This window comes from Aptenodytes forsteri, unplaced genomic scaffold (genome assembly GCF_000699145.1).
Source record: "Aptenodytes forsteri isolate BGI_AS27 unplaced genomic scaffold, ASM69914v1 Scaffold155, whole genome shotgun sequence".
Taxonomy (NCBI): domain Eukaryota; kingdom Metazoa; phylum Chordata; class Aves; order Sphenisciformes; family Spheniscidae; genus Aptenodytes; species Aptenodytes forsteri.
In genome coordinates this window covers 5,274,248-5,291,104 of record NW_008794446.1, presented here as the reverse complement: position 1 = coordinate 5,291,104, position 16,857 = coordinate 5,274,248, and the positions used below count along the sequence as shown (strand labels likewise).

Below are 16,857 nucleotides of genomic sequence, written 5' to 3'. Positions count from 1 at the left end.
GGTTGAAGTTTTGTTGGTGGTTTTTTACTTTAAAATGTCATCTCAAGCTTGCTCTTTTTTTGGAATAAGTTTATTATTACAATTTCTGGGCTTGGTAAAAGGTATTCTCACTCAATTTTTTGTTCAATCAGAAATAGACTTTCACTGTGGAAAATACATCTTATGTCTGTATTTGTTTTTAAATGCCCTTTCTTCAGAACAGGGATAGATTATGCTTTCACATTTTCTTTCAGAATTAGAAAGATGCATGTACTTTGTAGCATGCTGTTTCTAAGTTAATTATAGCAGTCATTTAATTTCCAATGTCTTTTGAATAAAGTTGCTCTGATGGTTTTAAGAAGTTCTTTGCCTTCTCTCTTGAAGTTGTTAAACTCTTTGTAGCATAATACCTCCTTCTCTGCTGGTTTAGTAAGTACTTTGGTTTCCAGCTTGGTACATTGACTACAGCAAGGGTATCTTTTGTATTTGTGCAATTCCATAGTTACACAGTACACTCCAAAAACTGTTAAAAGAATGTATGTTTGTTTTGATTTCATGAACTGCTAGTTTAAAACAGACATGATTTCACTTCAATGATTATACATGTAACTTGAAATAGTAAATATTAACTATTTTTCTTTTTTTTTTTTTTTTATGATTTGTGAAGCTGTAATATCTCTCTGAAGTGCATTTTGGCATTGATAAAACTTATCAATTGGCTTATAGAAAATCTTAAGGCAACTTAGAGTTGAAGCCAAGCCTGAAAGCTGTAAGAACCATTTATTGGCAAGTGAAAACAGGTTATTGTGAAAATTGATCTGCAAACTTAATTAGCATTTATTACCACTGAGAAGCCTATATTTAATGAACACTGCAGGCCACACCATTACTTTATAAACAAATCTCTCTGACAGTGTATTTTTCTTTACTCTGGTTTTAAAAGCCTTTTTTAAAAGGCTCCCTTTGTAACATAACTGTATAATATATCTAATGGGAATCTTTAAAACTAGTAAGTTTAAGTATGAAAGGGGGACGGACTGATGAAGACAAAATTATAGTTTCATCCAGCCTAACAGATGTAGACTGATATAGGCTAGCCTTAGTTTTGGATGCTAAACCTTAAATGAAGTGATAGAGATATGTCATGTTATATTCACTATCTCAAAGAAATTATCATGTCTTATCACTTTTGCTTGCACTTCAAATACACGTAGTTCATGTTGTACTGCTAAGTCTAGTACAGAGAAGTCATTTGTGGCCTTTGATATGGTTCTGACCCACATAGTATTTTGACTTTCTTGGTAATTTCATGTTGTATATAATTTTTAATCTCAGAGGAGAATTGTAGGCTCATGGGACACAAATTCAAACAACAGGTTCAAACTGGATATAAGGAAAAAAACTGAGAACAGTCAGATCAATGGAACAGGTTGCAAGAGGTTGCAGGTTGCCAAGAGAGCCTGTGCAATATCCATTCTTGGAGGCTTTCAATACCACAATGGCTAAAACTGAGACCAACGTGGTCTGACTTCATAGCTGACCTTCCTTTGAGCAGGATATTGGACTGGAGACCTCCTGACTTTCCTTCCAACTAGAATTATCCTTTGATAGTTATCCTATTTCGCTGCAAAGAAAAAAATGAAAACATGAGGGCAGTGCAAACTTGTCACGTTTGTTTAAGTCTTCAGGTAGCCAGAAACAGTGACTGGGGGAATTCTCATGCCCTGTACTAATTTCATGGGAATAGTTAATTCTGAAGGGTTGCTGGAATGTCATTACAACATCTCACAACATCATTAACACCAGCAAAGAAACAGGGAACTTAGTGGGGTGAGAGGAAAATTCTGAAGGGCTTTGGGATTATGACATGGAAGGAAGACTAGGGTAGATTTGGACAGTAAAATTGGGGGGAGGGAATTGTGGAGGGGGAAGAGAGAAGCAAAGATTAGAATTGAAATTGCTCAGGAGCTGATATGGGGGCACAAGATAGCATGTGGCTTTTCCCTGGCTGAATACATCATTTACTTGAAGACCAAGTAGAGCTAGCATGTTTCTGTCCTCCCAACAAATGGGAGGCACTAATGGTACAGGTACTGGTTATGACTTGGATCTGAAGGGACCATTGTGATCAGTTTGTTACATGGCATAGATCATCTGTATGATGAACTTCATTCAGTGATATTGTGAATATTTATATAAAAGTTATTAGAACTGCCTTTTCCATTAAGGAGAAAATTTGATATTACCGTGTACAAAAAGTGCTAGCTTCCTTTCCAATGTACCTTAATTTTTTCAAAGCTTTTGGGTTTTGTGTTTTGAACTTCAGAGTTTTTGGTGTTTTGGGGTTTTTGTTTTGTTGGTTTTTTTCCCCCAAGGATGTCTACTTGATTCAGATGAGCATTTTCATTTTGCTATAAGAGGATACTCTTCTTTCTGTTTTTTTTATTGTCCCTGCTTGAATATAAAAGAAAAATGAAAGGACAAAGGGATTCAAATACTAAACCAAACTTAATCTCCAAATTCATGCTTTATTTTCACTAAAGAAACGTGTGAAATTCAGTGTTTCATGATAGCTGCTGGATTCTGCATACTTCCAGAAGCTTGCCTCAAAACACTTGATGTTTCCATTGGCAAAAGACAAGTTATCCGAAGTAACAGGCTTTGAGGCTTTTGTTTAAATAGCCATGAAAGAAATATTCTTTTCCAGGATGAGTTATCTTAATACAGGTTGATACTCTAACAGTCAAAATGTCTATGGAGTGTTTTTTAATTTACATGTCTTAAATAAATTTAAACTCATACTACATATATAAATAAAGAATTTTTAGGGATTGTTTAAGCCCAGGAATTATAGGAATATAGGAAGATGAAAATGTGTTCTGCTTTTTGATCCAGTAACATTTTCTTTATAAATTGTTTTGCCTATTCCACAGTGTTTAGTAGATGTAAGGTCAATTAAGATAGTGTTTTCACAGGACAAAATATGTGATTGCTTAGTGGAAGAAACCGTTCAAACTTTAACTAAATGTATGATTTTTATTTGCTGTAATAAATGCTTGAGACTTTCAGTGAAAAGTTGCTGTCTAGTGAGAGTACGTCTAGTTATCTTTAAGTATTTAAATGATGTTTTGCAGCCTTGACAGGCTTATGTTCAGAGCAGTAAAAAGCACTTGGGAAAATACTGTGTGATTAAATTAAGATAAGGATTACTTAAAAAATGAGGCTTATGGTGTGATTTGACTTCTGCATGTACTTTTTTTTTTCCCCCCCCAGATTCAGGCCATCAAGATGATGGTTCGATGGTTGCTAGGAATGAAGAACAACCACAGTAAGTCAGGAACTTCTACTCTGAGGTTGCTAACAACAATACTACACAGTGATGGAGATTTAACAGAGCAGGGGAAAATTAGGTATGTAACAGATGGTAACATTTTGATGTCTGTGATGTGGTGGGAAGAGTTCGGGAGAGTTTTAGTCAAAGTAGTACCTAAACTATTCTGTTAGACTGCTTAACAATTTATACATCTTATTTTGTAAGAACTAAGGTAAGCTTGGCTGGATTCCTTCATAAGTTTGCCGAGTCTCAGTTTTTTTAAACGCTGTAGATATAGCTGTATTTTAATGGTTTTATCTTCTTTGTTTTATCTCTTTCTTCAAAGAGCCGTTACTCTCATTGCAAGAATAAACTGTGTAACTTCCTCTTCCCTACTGAAAATTGGTTTGAATTTAACCACACAATTGTAATTCAAACACACAACCAATTGTTGTGTATGCCAAAGGCCAATAGGCAGGCTTTCTAATAAAAAATAATAGCATGTTGCAGTAAACCAGGTGGGAATAGCTAGTACGTAAGACATTTCTGCCTGAAGGCAGACTTTAATCCCTTGAGGCCTCAAAAGTGAAAGGAAGAGGGAAATGTGTAAAGAGGATTAAGTCTCAATAAATAACTTACCTTTTAGGTGAATGTTAGACAACTTACTTGTTTTTCCTAGGTATCTTCTTAATCCTCTGCGGTAGGGGAAGTGACAAGTTGTCAGGCACTATTGCTTGCCAAACATTGAAAATTTATGTCTGCAAAAGCCATTAAGGGCATGGGTGGATTGTGCCAGTAGGAGTTAAAAGGTTTTAATTTTGGGGTAGAGTTTAATGTTATACAGTGATTATGCAGATAGAACCTATGTTGTGTGTGCAAAATTGCAAACCTGAGAATTGTCTAGTATGTTATCTTTGTAGCAACTGTGTAGTCTTTCTTAAAGTTCCTTGTAAATAATTGTTTCATAGTTTTAAATTCTTTAATATGACTATTCATGGCAGATACTAGGGAGTTAAGTAGCAAGAAGTTAGCTTTTCAGCACAGCTGCTTGGAGCATATTGTTGGCTTATCCAGTAGTTTGAATAGATCAGTTCTGTAGGTCTTGTGTGTTTTCATGCTTGGAGTGATGATTCCTTACTATGTATGTTTTAGAAATTTAATTTCCCCACTCTTTTTGTACTCAAAACTATAAATAATAATAGAAACTGTATATAATGATGTGGTCAGTTCTCCATTATTAAAGTTAATGGAGGGCTGGGGATACTTTTAAGGGAGGGAGAAAGCTGCAATGACATGTGAGGTTGCTCTGTGTTAAAGGCAATCCTTCAACCCCACAGCTTGGAGCTCTGTCTGGGGATGGATGATGAGCCAACCAAGAGTTGATGGATTAGGATTAAAGAGCAGACTGGTATGGGTGGCATTGTAGTGGGTGTCTGCTGTGGGCCCCCTGACCAGGAAGAGGAACTGGATGAGGCCTTCTATAAACAGCTAGAAACAACTTCATGTTCACAGGCCTTGGCCCTCATGGGGGACTTCAACCACTCTGATACCTGCTGGAGGAGCAACACAGCAGCATATAAACAATCCAGGTGCTTCCTGGTGACCATCAATGACAACTTCCTGACACAAGGGATAGAGGAGCCAATGAGGAGAGGTGCTCTACTGGACCTCATACTCACCAACAAGGAGGGACTTGTTGGGCGTATGAAGGTTGAAGGCAGCCTTGGCTGTAATGACCATGAGATGGTGGAGTTCAGAATCCTGAGGGCAGCAAGGAGGGCAAAAAGCAAGATCGTGGTGCTGGACTTCATGAGAATGGACTTGGGCCTCTTCAAGGATCTGCTTAGTAGAGTCCCATTGGATAAGACCCTGGAGGGAAGAGGGGCCCAAGAAAGCTAGTTAGTTAGTATTCAAGCACCATCTTCTCTAAGCTCAAGAGTGGTCAAAGCAAAAGGTCAGGCAAATATTTCAGCAGACCTGCGTGGATGAGCAAGGAGCTCCTGGCAAAACTCAAAAGGAGGGATCGAGACTAGCCCTACAGAGAAGAACTTGGGGGTACTGGTGGATGAAAAGCTGGACATGACCCAGCAATGTGCACTTGCAGCCCAGAAGGCCAATCGTATCCTGGGCCGCATCAAAAGACGCGTGGCCACCTAAGATGTGTTTCCACCTCTACTTTATTTGTTGTCTAATTATTACACGTCAACAAGCACTGGATTTAAAGCACTACAAGTGCACCATCCTTCCAGCACTGCTAGTTACTGATGAATTACTGCGTTTTTCCCATTATCTGGTTTCCTTCTCATAGCCCACCTCCTGTAATACTTAAAGGGGGCTTATAAGAAAGATGGGGGCAGACTTTGTAGCAGGACCTGTTGCGACAGGACAAGGGGGAATGGCTTTAAACTGAAGGAGAGTAGATTCAGACTAAACACACGGAAAAAATTTTTTACGCTGAGGGTGGTGAAACACTGGCACAGGTTGTCCAGAGAGGTGGTGGATGCCCCATCCCTGGCAACATTCAAGGTCAGGTTGGACGGGGCTCTGAGCAACCTGATCTAGTTGAAGATGTCCCTGCTTATTGCAGGGGGGTTGGACTAGATGACCTTTAGAAGTCCCTTCTGACCCAAACTATTCTATGATTCTATGAGGTATACAGAAAGTGGAAGTAGGGACAGGTAACCTGGCAGGAATACAGAGAACACTATCTGAGACACAGTTAGGAAAGCCAAAGTCCAACTGGAATTTAATCTAGTGAGGAATGACAAAGGCAACCAGAAGAGCTTCCTTAAGTAAATAGGTGACAAAAGGAAGACTAAGGAAGATGTGCACCTGCTGCTGAATGAGGCAAGAGTCCTGGTGACACAGGACATGGAAAAGGTTGAGGTACTGAATGCCTTCTTCACCTCAGTCTTTACTAGCAAGACTGGCCTTCAGGAATCCCAGACCCTGGAGACCAGGGGAAAGTCTGGAGCAAGGAAGACATACCCTTGGGGGAAGATGATCAGGTTAGAGAATACTTCAGCAAACTGGACATGCATAAGCCCGTGGTCCTTGATGGGATGCACCCATGAGTGTTGAGGGAGCTGGCAGATGTCATTGTGAAGCCACTCTTGATCCTCTTTAAATGATCGTGGTGATTGGTAGAGGTGCCTGCGGACTGGAGGAAAGCAAATGTCTCTCCTATCTTCAAAAAGCACAGGAAGGAGAACCCAGAGAGCTAACTACAGGCCAGTTGGCCTCACCTCGATCCCTGAGAAGGTGATGGAACACCTGGGCTCCCCGGCACAAGAGAGATGTGGAGCTACTGAAATGAGCCCACCGTAGGGCCACGAAGATGGTAAAAGGGAGAGCTGGGACTGTTCAGCCTAGGGAAGAAAAGGCTCAGTGGGGATCTCATCAATGTGTATAAATAACTGAACGGAGGGTGTAAAGAAGATGGAGTCAGGCTGCTCTTCATGGTGCGCAGTGACAGGACCAGAGGCAATGGGCACAAACTGAAATACGGGAGGTTCTGTCTGAACACAAGGAAACACTTTTTCATTGTGATCGTGACTCAGCACTGGCACAGTTGTCCAGAGAGGTGGTGGAGTTTCCATCCTTGAAGATATTAAAAAGCCGTCTGGACACTGTCCTGGGCAGCCTGCTCTAGGTGACCCTGCTTGAGCAGAGGGGTTGGGCTAGATGACCTCCAGAGGTACATTCCAACTGTAACTATTCTGTGATTCCCAGTATTGCATTTTGGGAAAGCTCTAAGCTGCAAGGAGGGCAGGTCTTCTTTTCCCTGTTTCTGTGAGCTATACCGCCTATGCTAACAAGTACTCTCAAAACCTGAAGCAGAGGAGATGGTGTTTCAGGCGCATCAGTTCTGTGTGGAGCTTGCTGGTATCTTGCTGACACTTCCTGACCTTTTATTCTTCACCCTTTGAGAACGCAATGAGGATATCTTCTTTTTGGTAGTGCTTACTGTGTCCCTACACTGCTCCTTCCAAATTAGAGTAGGCTTTGGAAAGAGCAAAATTGTCTGTTCAGTACAGAACATAATCTTTTAGTACTTGATCTGATGTAATTCTATGTAGAGTCAATTTTTGTGTTCATGGCTTGTATTTGTCTTTTAAACAATGTATAATTTGCTAAAGATAATTGAATTAACTGAAAGTGGCAGGGTTCAGGAGACATTTGACCTCATGTAGCCTGTTAGTCATGTTGTAATCATCTTGGTGGTGTTGTCCTCATCAGCCATAAATATGACTCTGTCCCCATGCCTCTCTAAATCTACACAACTGTACTTTTCAGTACTTTTCAGTGATAGTGTAAGAGAATGAGATTTTTTTTTAAATTTCAAAGCATAGTTCAGCCTAAAGTGTCAGGTGAAGGCAAGGTCCCACTTGGAAAACAAATAAACAAATCCCTACTCTTGTTCATCCTTCTCACTTTGAAGTAGTAGGATTGATGACTCTGTTGAATTGCTTTTAAGACAACAACTGGTTGCTTTGAGATGTTAGCATATGTAGGTTAAATTCACCAGTGTTGGATTTCTGTAATACTGAATTTTGTCAATAAGCAATATCTCAATTGTCTTTTCCAGGTCTCTATTTTTCATTTTATAAGTCATAAACAGTCCTACAAATTTAAAATTTAAGATAATACTAATTTTCTACTTCTGGTTAGGTAAAACAGCTATCTGCATGTCTTTGTAGTAGGATTTTAATTTAAATCTATACTAAGCATAAAATAAGAGTATTTCAGTATCAGAGGACACTAGCTGTTGCTGAAAGTATTGATACTGGATATGAACCTGAACTGAGATTTTTCTGAAATGCTATCTGCATTTTCCTTAAACTGAAGCTTACTAAGAGAAAAATTGCTTAAAAACTTTGGAGTGTAGAACTTCATAGTTTTGTGCTATAGATAATTTGCTATACCATCTGATATGCAACATTTTTCAGAGGTTGTATTCAAAAGACTTTTTATTCCATGGAACTCAGAAAATGCTTAGAAAACTGGACACTGGCATTTATCCTCTGTAGTAGAAGAAAAAATGTTAACTGCTAGTTTGTAAAGTGAGAGAAGATGATTATGCACCAGATAGGTTTTCAAGATGCATTTATTTGGATTATCTTTGTGCAGCCCACCACCTTAATTAAGAATGTGTTTTGCATTTGATAACATCTTTCCATGTGCTTGCACTTTTGTTCTTATTTCAAATATCTGGTCTTCAGCAATAGTAATAGCACTCCAGAAAATACATGTCCAGGTCCCTCTTGTATCTCTTAGAGAGCTTCTGATAGGACAAGGGCATCCTTGGTACTAATTTTCAAAATTATTAGAAGTAATCAAAAACTGCAATTATATCATACAGAAGCTCTTATTTCAGCCATAATAATTGTGTGTTTTGAGATAATGCAGATCAGAAAGCTTTTGGCTGTAGCAATTTGATGCAAAATAACTCCTCAATTAAGAGTTTCTTCTAAGATAATCCTTTTGGGGAGTAAGACAGATCTGATTTTCATCCTCAGCTGTAAGAATGATATTCACAACTGACACTGTCATCCTCTTCCTTCCCACAGCGTGCATACATGCTTGTGGGTATTTCCGTGATACACGTACTCTGTAAAGATTTGACCAACTTTTTTGTGAAATAGTTTTGATTCAAGTTTCAGAATTAAATGTTATCACTACCAAAGCTGAGGATTGAAAGTTCTTAATTTTATCCTTTCATTTGGCTCAATCACTCTGTACTTGTAAGTCATTATTGCTAAATTGCCACTGAAGTGCAAAAATTGAATCTTTATTGGGTTCACTTATCACAGTAGATACAATTTAAACTGAAATTTAGGATTTAAGAACTAGATGTTACCATGTTAATCTTCATGCCATGTTTGAAAGTTAGTGTAGCTTTTGTCCTGTTACTTGGTTGCTCATGAGCTGTTTGGGGTTTTTTTGAAATGTTGTGGTTCCCATAAAATACTGAGGTGTGTATAAAGCCTGATTAGATAAATTTTAAGGTTTAAGCTCTTTAGTAGGTATTTTTATCATGCACTCTGTGTTTAATAATGGCTTTTAATCTCATTCTTTAAATGCTTCATACAGTTTTCATGATAATGGATTTAAGACTACAGTGTTTGCTATTCCTAAGGATAAAGGGCAAATGGTTAAGAAGTTAAACAATATTTGTCCTGCCTAAATGAATAATTATTTCTAAATAAGAATACACCTGGATTCCTGCTCCAAATTATCAAAGGAAAAAGCCGTACTTACTACTTGTGAGTAGAATTCATTAGTGTTTTCAGTGAGAGATGCATAAAACTACTTACTTCTTTTGTGTTTGATCTGATGAAAGGCAGAAGTAATATACTTTACTGAAATAAATTTTCTAAGAACAGTGAAAGCTCAACTAAGTTTATTAATGCACACATTAAGTGGATATCAGTTTGCAAAGCTTATGTGAAGATGCTTTTGATACTCTGATAACCTTTGTAAATACGGTTGTAGGTTACAGAAAAACCCATTAATCTTTTGATATGAAAATTAGCAAATGGTTGGAGTGTTTTGCTAGGTGGGAGTGCAATTTGGGTGTGCAAGTCAAGTAACAGTACTTTCAGGATGTTGACATTTTTTTCACTTGCTAAATTCTTTTTGCTATTGTCTTAAAAATACAATTCACTTCGTTACCTATCATAATATCTAATTAATTTATGTTGACTTGCAGCATGGATTTTGAGCTATCATTGCTAGAAAAAGTTTGGTGACTTTGGGGACTAGAAATGGGCTGCTTCTTTGGCAGGAACCCCTTGCTGAAGGAAAACCGGCATGCTGAACAAAAGTATCTTACAGGCTAATTGAGATCTCTGAGGGGCAATTTGGACTGTGCTGGTCTAGTGCATGGCTAAAACTGTTTCACACCCATGTGGAACTTGTTGGAATATTTTCATTGCTAAGTTGGGGCAAGGTAATAGGTGTGTGGTAATAGGCTGTAAAATGTGGCAACATGGAAACTACTTTTGGTTTGAAGTTACTTCTGCTGTTGATTTTGGGGGGGGGTGGCAAAGTCCATGGAAACTTTTACTTCTTTTTAAAGTACCTGTTTTTCAGTATAGCAAACTTACTTGGATTTAATTAAGTCAAATAATTACTTATTTTTTTTATAATTAACCTTCATAATCCATGTGCTTGTTTTTCAGTAAACCTGATATGTCTCGTTTGAGGCTGGCTGCAGGGAATGCTATTGTGAAGTTGGCGCAAGAACCTTGTTACCATGAAATCATCACCTTAGAGCAGTACCAGCTGTGTGCACTAGCCATAAATGTAAGGAAATTAGGTGGGACTTGTGGGTTATCAGCAAATGTATAAGTATATGTGTTATTTTTTCTGTATATTGTGTATACTTCCGCTAATCTGATTTTATGCAAAACGTTCAGCCTTGGCATTAATTTATTTTCCCACTACATAATCCTGAAAACTGATTTTGGATGAGAATTAGATCTATAGTACTAGGCTGCCCAGTGGGGGAATGCTAACTTAAAGTAGAGAAATGTTAGAATATTGATGAACCAAGGAATTCAGTATTGATTTAAAGTAATACCCCAGCTGCCTTATGATATTATTAGAAGTTGAAATGAGATGATATAAAGTATGTTGGACTGTGATGACAACAATGACCTTGGTTTCTTGATACTTGGGTAGAATATATTTGGAACGCAGAGGTCTGCAAAGATAGTTGGCATCCTTTAAATATTAGAACAGATAGGGAGAGATTTCTCAGTAGATGTTGGAATTTTCATCCTTAATTTCTGCCTGAGAGCCCAAAGTAGCAGAAAGGAAATAACTTTCAAATTGTAAGTAGAGATACAGAGATCCTCTGTGTTCCTGTCTTGTAGACTTAGCAAATTCTATAGAAATTGAGTTCCACCCCAAGAGTAAGGCAATCATAGAAGTACTCATATTGGTGTTACTTGTGTAACTGCTGGTATTCTCCCGATTTTACAAAAGTCAAGAAATCCTCTGGAAGGAATCCCTTCCAGAAGATATCTTCAGTAATAATGATAGACCTTAGTAATAATTCCAGACTTTCATTCCTATGACTGGCTAAAGCTTTAAAAGCTGCAACCCATTTTAAATGTCAGAAGATTTGAAATTGGTATTTAATAGAAAATACAAAGTATAGCTCCTGTGTGGATATTGTTTATTTTCATATAGAGCATCTTTTTAAGTTCTTAAGTTGTTTGGAGTTAGGTACAGTTAGGCTAGAAATATCATTCATATACCAGAGTAAGACAGTCTGTATTAGGCTTGTATATAGTTTTAACAATGTTTATGTGGATTTTAAGCTTCTGTGTTCCTATGGAAAGGAGCCCTTACTCAGTTCCCAAATGCTATGAAAAACAAGAGAAATAGAACAAAATTTAAAATTACTTAAGCAGATGAAATCTAACAAAAATGCAGCAGAAATTCAGTGGTAATAACTGAAGGTCTTTACACCGAAAGCGTGGGCTGATACTTTTCAGTCTTCCTATTCCAAAACCTAATAGAAATGTTAGTCGTGTCAAAATGAGTTTTAAAGATTTCTACAATTCAGAACAAAATTAGTAGAGAGGAAAATAGCCACTTACACTAATGACAGATAAGATCTGTCTCTGTTCCAGAAAGGATACTCTAGCTGGATAATGTCATGCCAGACTAGCCTTGCCAATGTAGTATTTGCATGTTCTGTTTTCTTCTGATTCTAGTGATCAAAATCTGTTAATTTCTTCAGTCATTTCCCTCCTTTGGCAAATTTTTGTTTTCTGCAAATATTAACCTTGCAGTTCTCCTCTATCAGAATTTGCCTTCGTTGTTTTGACTCTCTTTTCAATACGTTAGGTGCAAGCTCTTTGCCCTCCATTTCATCACTGTCTCTCACTTTCTTTTTCATTTATTTTCCAGCTGTACCAGTCTTAACTGTTTGTGGATATTGATAACAGGTGTGTTGTCACCTTTTTTTGCTATCTCTGGGTCTAATGCTTACCTCTCCAGGTTTTGAAAGGGAATTTTGAGAGATGAGATTTAAATTAGAAGAACATAATAGGGTCATCAACATTTACAAACAAGTTAGTATCACATCTTACTGTAGAATCATAGAATAGTTTGGGTTGGAAGGGACATCTAAAGATCATCTCATTCCAACCCCCCTGCCATGGGCAGGGACATCTTCCACCAAATCAGGTTGCTCAAAGCCCCATCCAACCTGACCTTGAACGCTTCCAATGATGGGGCAACCACAACTTCTCTGACAACCTGTTCCGTTGTCCTATGCCCCCTTTAAGAACTGATAGGCTGCAATAAGGTCTCCCCGAAGCCTTCTCCTCTCCAGGCTGAAGAACCCCAACTCTCTCAGCCTTTCTTCACAGGAGAGGTGTTCCATCCCTCTGACCATTTTCGTGGCTCTCCTCTGGACCTGCTCCAACAGCATCATGTCTGTCTTGTAATGGGGACCCCAGAGCTGGATGCAGTACTCCAGGTGGGGGTCCCATGAGAGCAGAGTAGAGGGGGAGAATCACCTCCCTCGACCTGCTGGCCACGCTTCTTTTGATGCAGCCCAGGATACAGTTGGTGTTCTGGGCTGCAAGTGCACGTTGCTGGCTCACGTCCAATTTTTCATCCACCAGTGTCCCTAAGTCCTTCTCTGCAGAGCTGCTCTCAATCCCTTCATCCCCCAGCCTGTATTGATATTGAGGATTGCCCAGAGCCAGCTGCAGGGCCTTGCACTTAGCCTTGTTGAACTTCATAAGGTTCACATGGGCCCACTTCTCAAGCCTGTCAAGGTCCCTCTGGATGTCATTCCTTCCCTCTAGTGTACCAACTGCACCACTTGGCTTGGTGTAGTCTGCAAACTTGCTGAGGGGTGTACTCAATCCTGCTATCTGTGTCATTAATAAAGATGCTGAACAGTAGCGGTCCCAATATTGACCCCTGAGGGACATCACTTGTTACTGATCTCCATTTGGACATTGAGTTTTTGACCGCAATTCTTTGGACGCGGCCATCCAGCCAATTTCTTTTCCATCGAATAGTCCGTCTATGAAACCCATATCTCTCCAATTTAGAGACAAGAATGTTGTGTGAGACTGTGTCAAAGGCCTTACAGAACTCCAGGTAGATGACATCAGTTGCTCTTCCCTTATCCACCTACGCAGTCACTCCATTGTAAAAGGCTACTAGATTAGTCAGGCATGATTTGTCCTTTGTGAAGCCATGTTGGCTGTCTGGAATTGCCTCCCTGTGGATATCTACATGCCTTGACATTAGCTTCCAGGAGAATTTGTTCCACTATGGTATCACTTTTGTCACTTTTTCTCCTCATTTATTGATATTTCTTTGCCTTTTGTGACTTTCTTACTTGTTTACTAGAATTTAGATTGTAAGCTCTGTCAGGACAGGAATTCTTCCTTTACTTTCCTCTGCAGCTCCTAATGGATTTTGAATACTTACGAATAACTTTTCTAGATCTTCTTGAGGTCTTCTGCAGTTTCGTTTCTCTCTGCCAGGCTATTGAGTTCAGATCCTCAGATGCAGAGTAACTGTAATGGTTTCAGTGACTTTTGCACTTATAGGTGGTACTGTATTAATCTCCTATGGAAAGAAATCATCTGTATATTTGTTTTTGAGATATTTGCATGTGTACATATGCATACATATATGTTTTTATGCTTAGAATGTTTTGTATTGGAATCCATTTCTTAATGGTAGACACTGGTTATTCTAAAAGTTTATTAATTCTTAACACTGTCAAGTCTAGCCACAAATTAGGACATTCAAGTGATGTCAAGGCCAACTCTAGTATTATATAATTCAATTTACAGCAAATTTTCTTTAAGTGGACAGATCGGGAAGCAGATTAAAAAAAAAAAAGGAAAAGCTTAATTTTTAAGGTCTGTAATGGTTGCACAGGTTCTGCTATGGTTCTGTGCTGGCTATTTTTTTTTTCTCCGAAACTGCCATTTTGTAATACGGAATGATTAGAGCGCAGAATACATAATTAAGTGTTGTTGCCAATTGCTGTATTAAGGTTGCACTGGTAAACACAGACTTTGTGATAATTAAATGCATGTAGTTTTAGTCATTTTAAAATAAGTTATATATGTGTTTGGCCAAACCTATAAGCTCACCAGCGGTTAAGTTCTTTGATCTGCAGAACAAATTTTGATGTCAGCAGAGGTTCATATTGAAACAGAGTAGAAAATAATTGAGCATAGTGTTAAGAACTTCAGTATTTAACAGGCTTTAAGACCAGATTTAAGATCTAATAAGCTTTGCTGTTGAAAATGCAATTTTAATTGTATTTAGAATAAATCTTTTAGATTGCATGTTTCATTTGTTAAAAAAAAATCCCAAAGCTTTTTCAGTTTCCTTTGTCAACTCTGAGTGTGTTAATTGTTTAAGCAAGTCTTTGTCCATTTTTAAGAATGAGTTGTGTCTGAGGGGTACATGCTGCTTTGCAAATTTTTTTTTTAAAATACTTTAAAATGGCGAACTTCTCTGAATTTAATGCCAATTCATCAGAAGTAGATAAGTAAAATTGGGCTAATTTATGGGTTTTATATGTATGCTATAAAAAAAGTAGAACTTGGTTGAGTTTGGTCCCCCTTCTTCTCAGTGAACTAGTGTAACTGAGCTGAATTTAAGGTTATTCTCAGTATTAAAAGATAAAGAAATAAAAATAATTAGAATTTATGCCACTCAACACCATCAGTAACAATGAACTGTACCTTCCTTTGTCCCCTGAGTCAAGAGGACATGCTTCCTTGTCAATATACCAACTGGGGACAGGTCTCTTCTAAGCTTTCCAAAGGCTTCAGACTTAGGTGGTGTTACTGAGCAGGAAAAGAGGGCTGTATCTCAGTCTTCTGCTGTGGGGTGGATTTGCTGTAAAGAGGCAATAGATCTTGAGTAGGTCTCACAGTTTGGGTTTGTGGTCTTGGGTTGCTTCAACTCTGGCTACAGCAGGCGTTTCAGTCCATAGAGGAAGACTATGGCTTGAAGCACAAAAGGGAAAACGGGGCTTGATGAATTTCCTCTGGATTTAATTTTTGGGTGCGGGGAGAGGGAGGCTTGTTTTATCTAACACATGATCTCTTATGATGCCATTTGTGAATTTAGCAGAGTCAGTGTTACCAGTGGCCAGGTTTTGTGTCTGCACTTCCTGTTGGCCGATAGCTGGAAACCCTTTTCAATTCTTTCTGGTTTCAAAACTGTCATTTGACTAAAATAGCTGTTTATTCCTGTTAATGTTTTTTCTTCATATTTAGAGGTAACAAATCTCTCCTCTTGATCTTTTTTTGGCAGGTTAAATATGTCAAGCTGTTTTGGTGGCCTTGTTTACCTTATGCTTTTCCATACATTTTCTTGTAACTGTTTTCCGCACCTGCTTCTGTTAACCTTCCTTGGCCTGTGTTACTAAATGGTTTGTGGTATACTGAATGTTGTCTTAAAGTATGTAGGTTATTTTCATATAGAGAATTTTAAAGTTCATATCTTTTCTGGAAATACGTTGTAATAAATTGTAGAAGTACATCTGTGTTCTTTGGCAACTATTAGACATGGGTTATTTTCTTCTGTGGTCAGTCGTAGTTCATAGGTTTCCACAGTATAATGGAAATGCTTGGTACTCTCTTCAGTGTTTGACCTTATCTGGTCATTCTGTTGAATTTTATTTGGTTTCTAATATCAATGCTTGATGAAAATTTGTGAAATTGCAGTAGTAAAATCAACACGGTAGTTACTGGTGGCTAAACGCTGTTTCAGTGCAGATCTTTGACTTTGGCTCCACAAAGCAAGTGGTCCTATTGTAAACAACTTCATTAACTCCATGCCTCAATACTATGCTAAATTAGACCTTGGGTCCTGAGTGTGATATCTTCCTGTACAGTTCTTGAACCTTAACTCTTCTCCTGATCTTAAGGGAAGCTTCAACTGATTAATTCAATTTAATTTCTCTGAATTGGCACTAAAAAACATTCTTACAATTCCTATGTTTCTGTGGCTGCAAGTCTGAAATTGATTTTGGCATATTTACCCAGGCTTCCATGTTTTATTTCACAGTCTGTATTACTTTTAGAAAAGTTTACTGTTACCTTTTTTTTTGCTTTTTTTTTTTAATAGGATGAATGTTACCAAGTGAGACAAATATTTGCTCAGAAACTTCACAAAGGCCTTTCTAGACTACGGCTGCCACTAGAATATATGGCTATTTGTGCACTGTGTGCAAAAGATCCAGTGAAAGAGAGAAGAGCTCATGCTAGGCAGTGCCTTGTGAAGAACATAAATGTCAGAAGGGAGTATCTGAAGCAACATGCAGCAGTTAGTGGTAAGAGAATAGAAGTCGCTTTTTGGTACAAGTGCTGTAGTTCAAATGTATATGTGAGTAGACTGAAAATATTGATGGTTTTTTGTTTTTATATATAGAATGGCTGTAAATTTCACTTAGAGGTATCTAATGAAAACTGAAAATAGTCCAGATTTTCTTTTGTATTTTTTAACAGGCATTTCTGAGATCTTTCAATTTTGTTAAAAGCTGTGCAAATGCT

The 16,857-nt window shown here is 38.1% G+C and overlaps 1 protein-coding gene across 3 annotated transcripts in view; it reads left to right on the top strand.

Moving 5' to 3' along the window:
• The window catches only part of PDS5B (PDS5 cohesin associated factor B), a 102,916-nt gene that overhangs the window by 61,571 nt on the left and 24,488 nt on the right, over positions 1–16,857 (top strand). For all 3 annotated transcript variants that reach the window (XM_009290202.2, XM_009290204.2, XM_009290200.2), the window contains exons 22-24: positions 3,253–3,389; positions 10,477–10,600; positions 16,433–16,637. In XM_009290202.2, the coding sequence (XP_009288477.1) occupies positions 3,253–3,389; positions 10,477–10,600; positions 16,433–16,637 (466 nt within the window). The remainder of the gene's footprint in view (positions 1–3,252; positions 3,390–10,476; positions 10,601–16,432; positions 16,638–16,857) is intronic.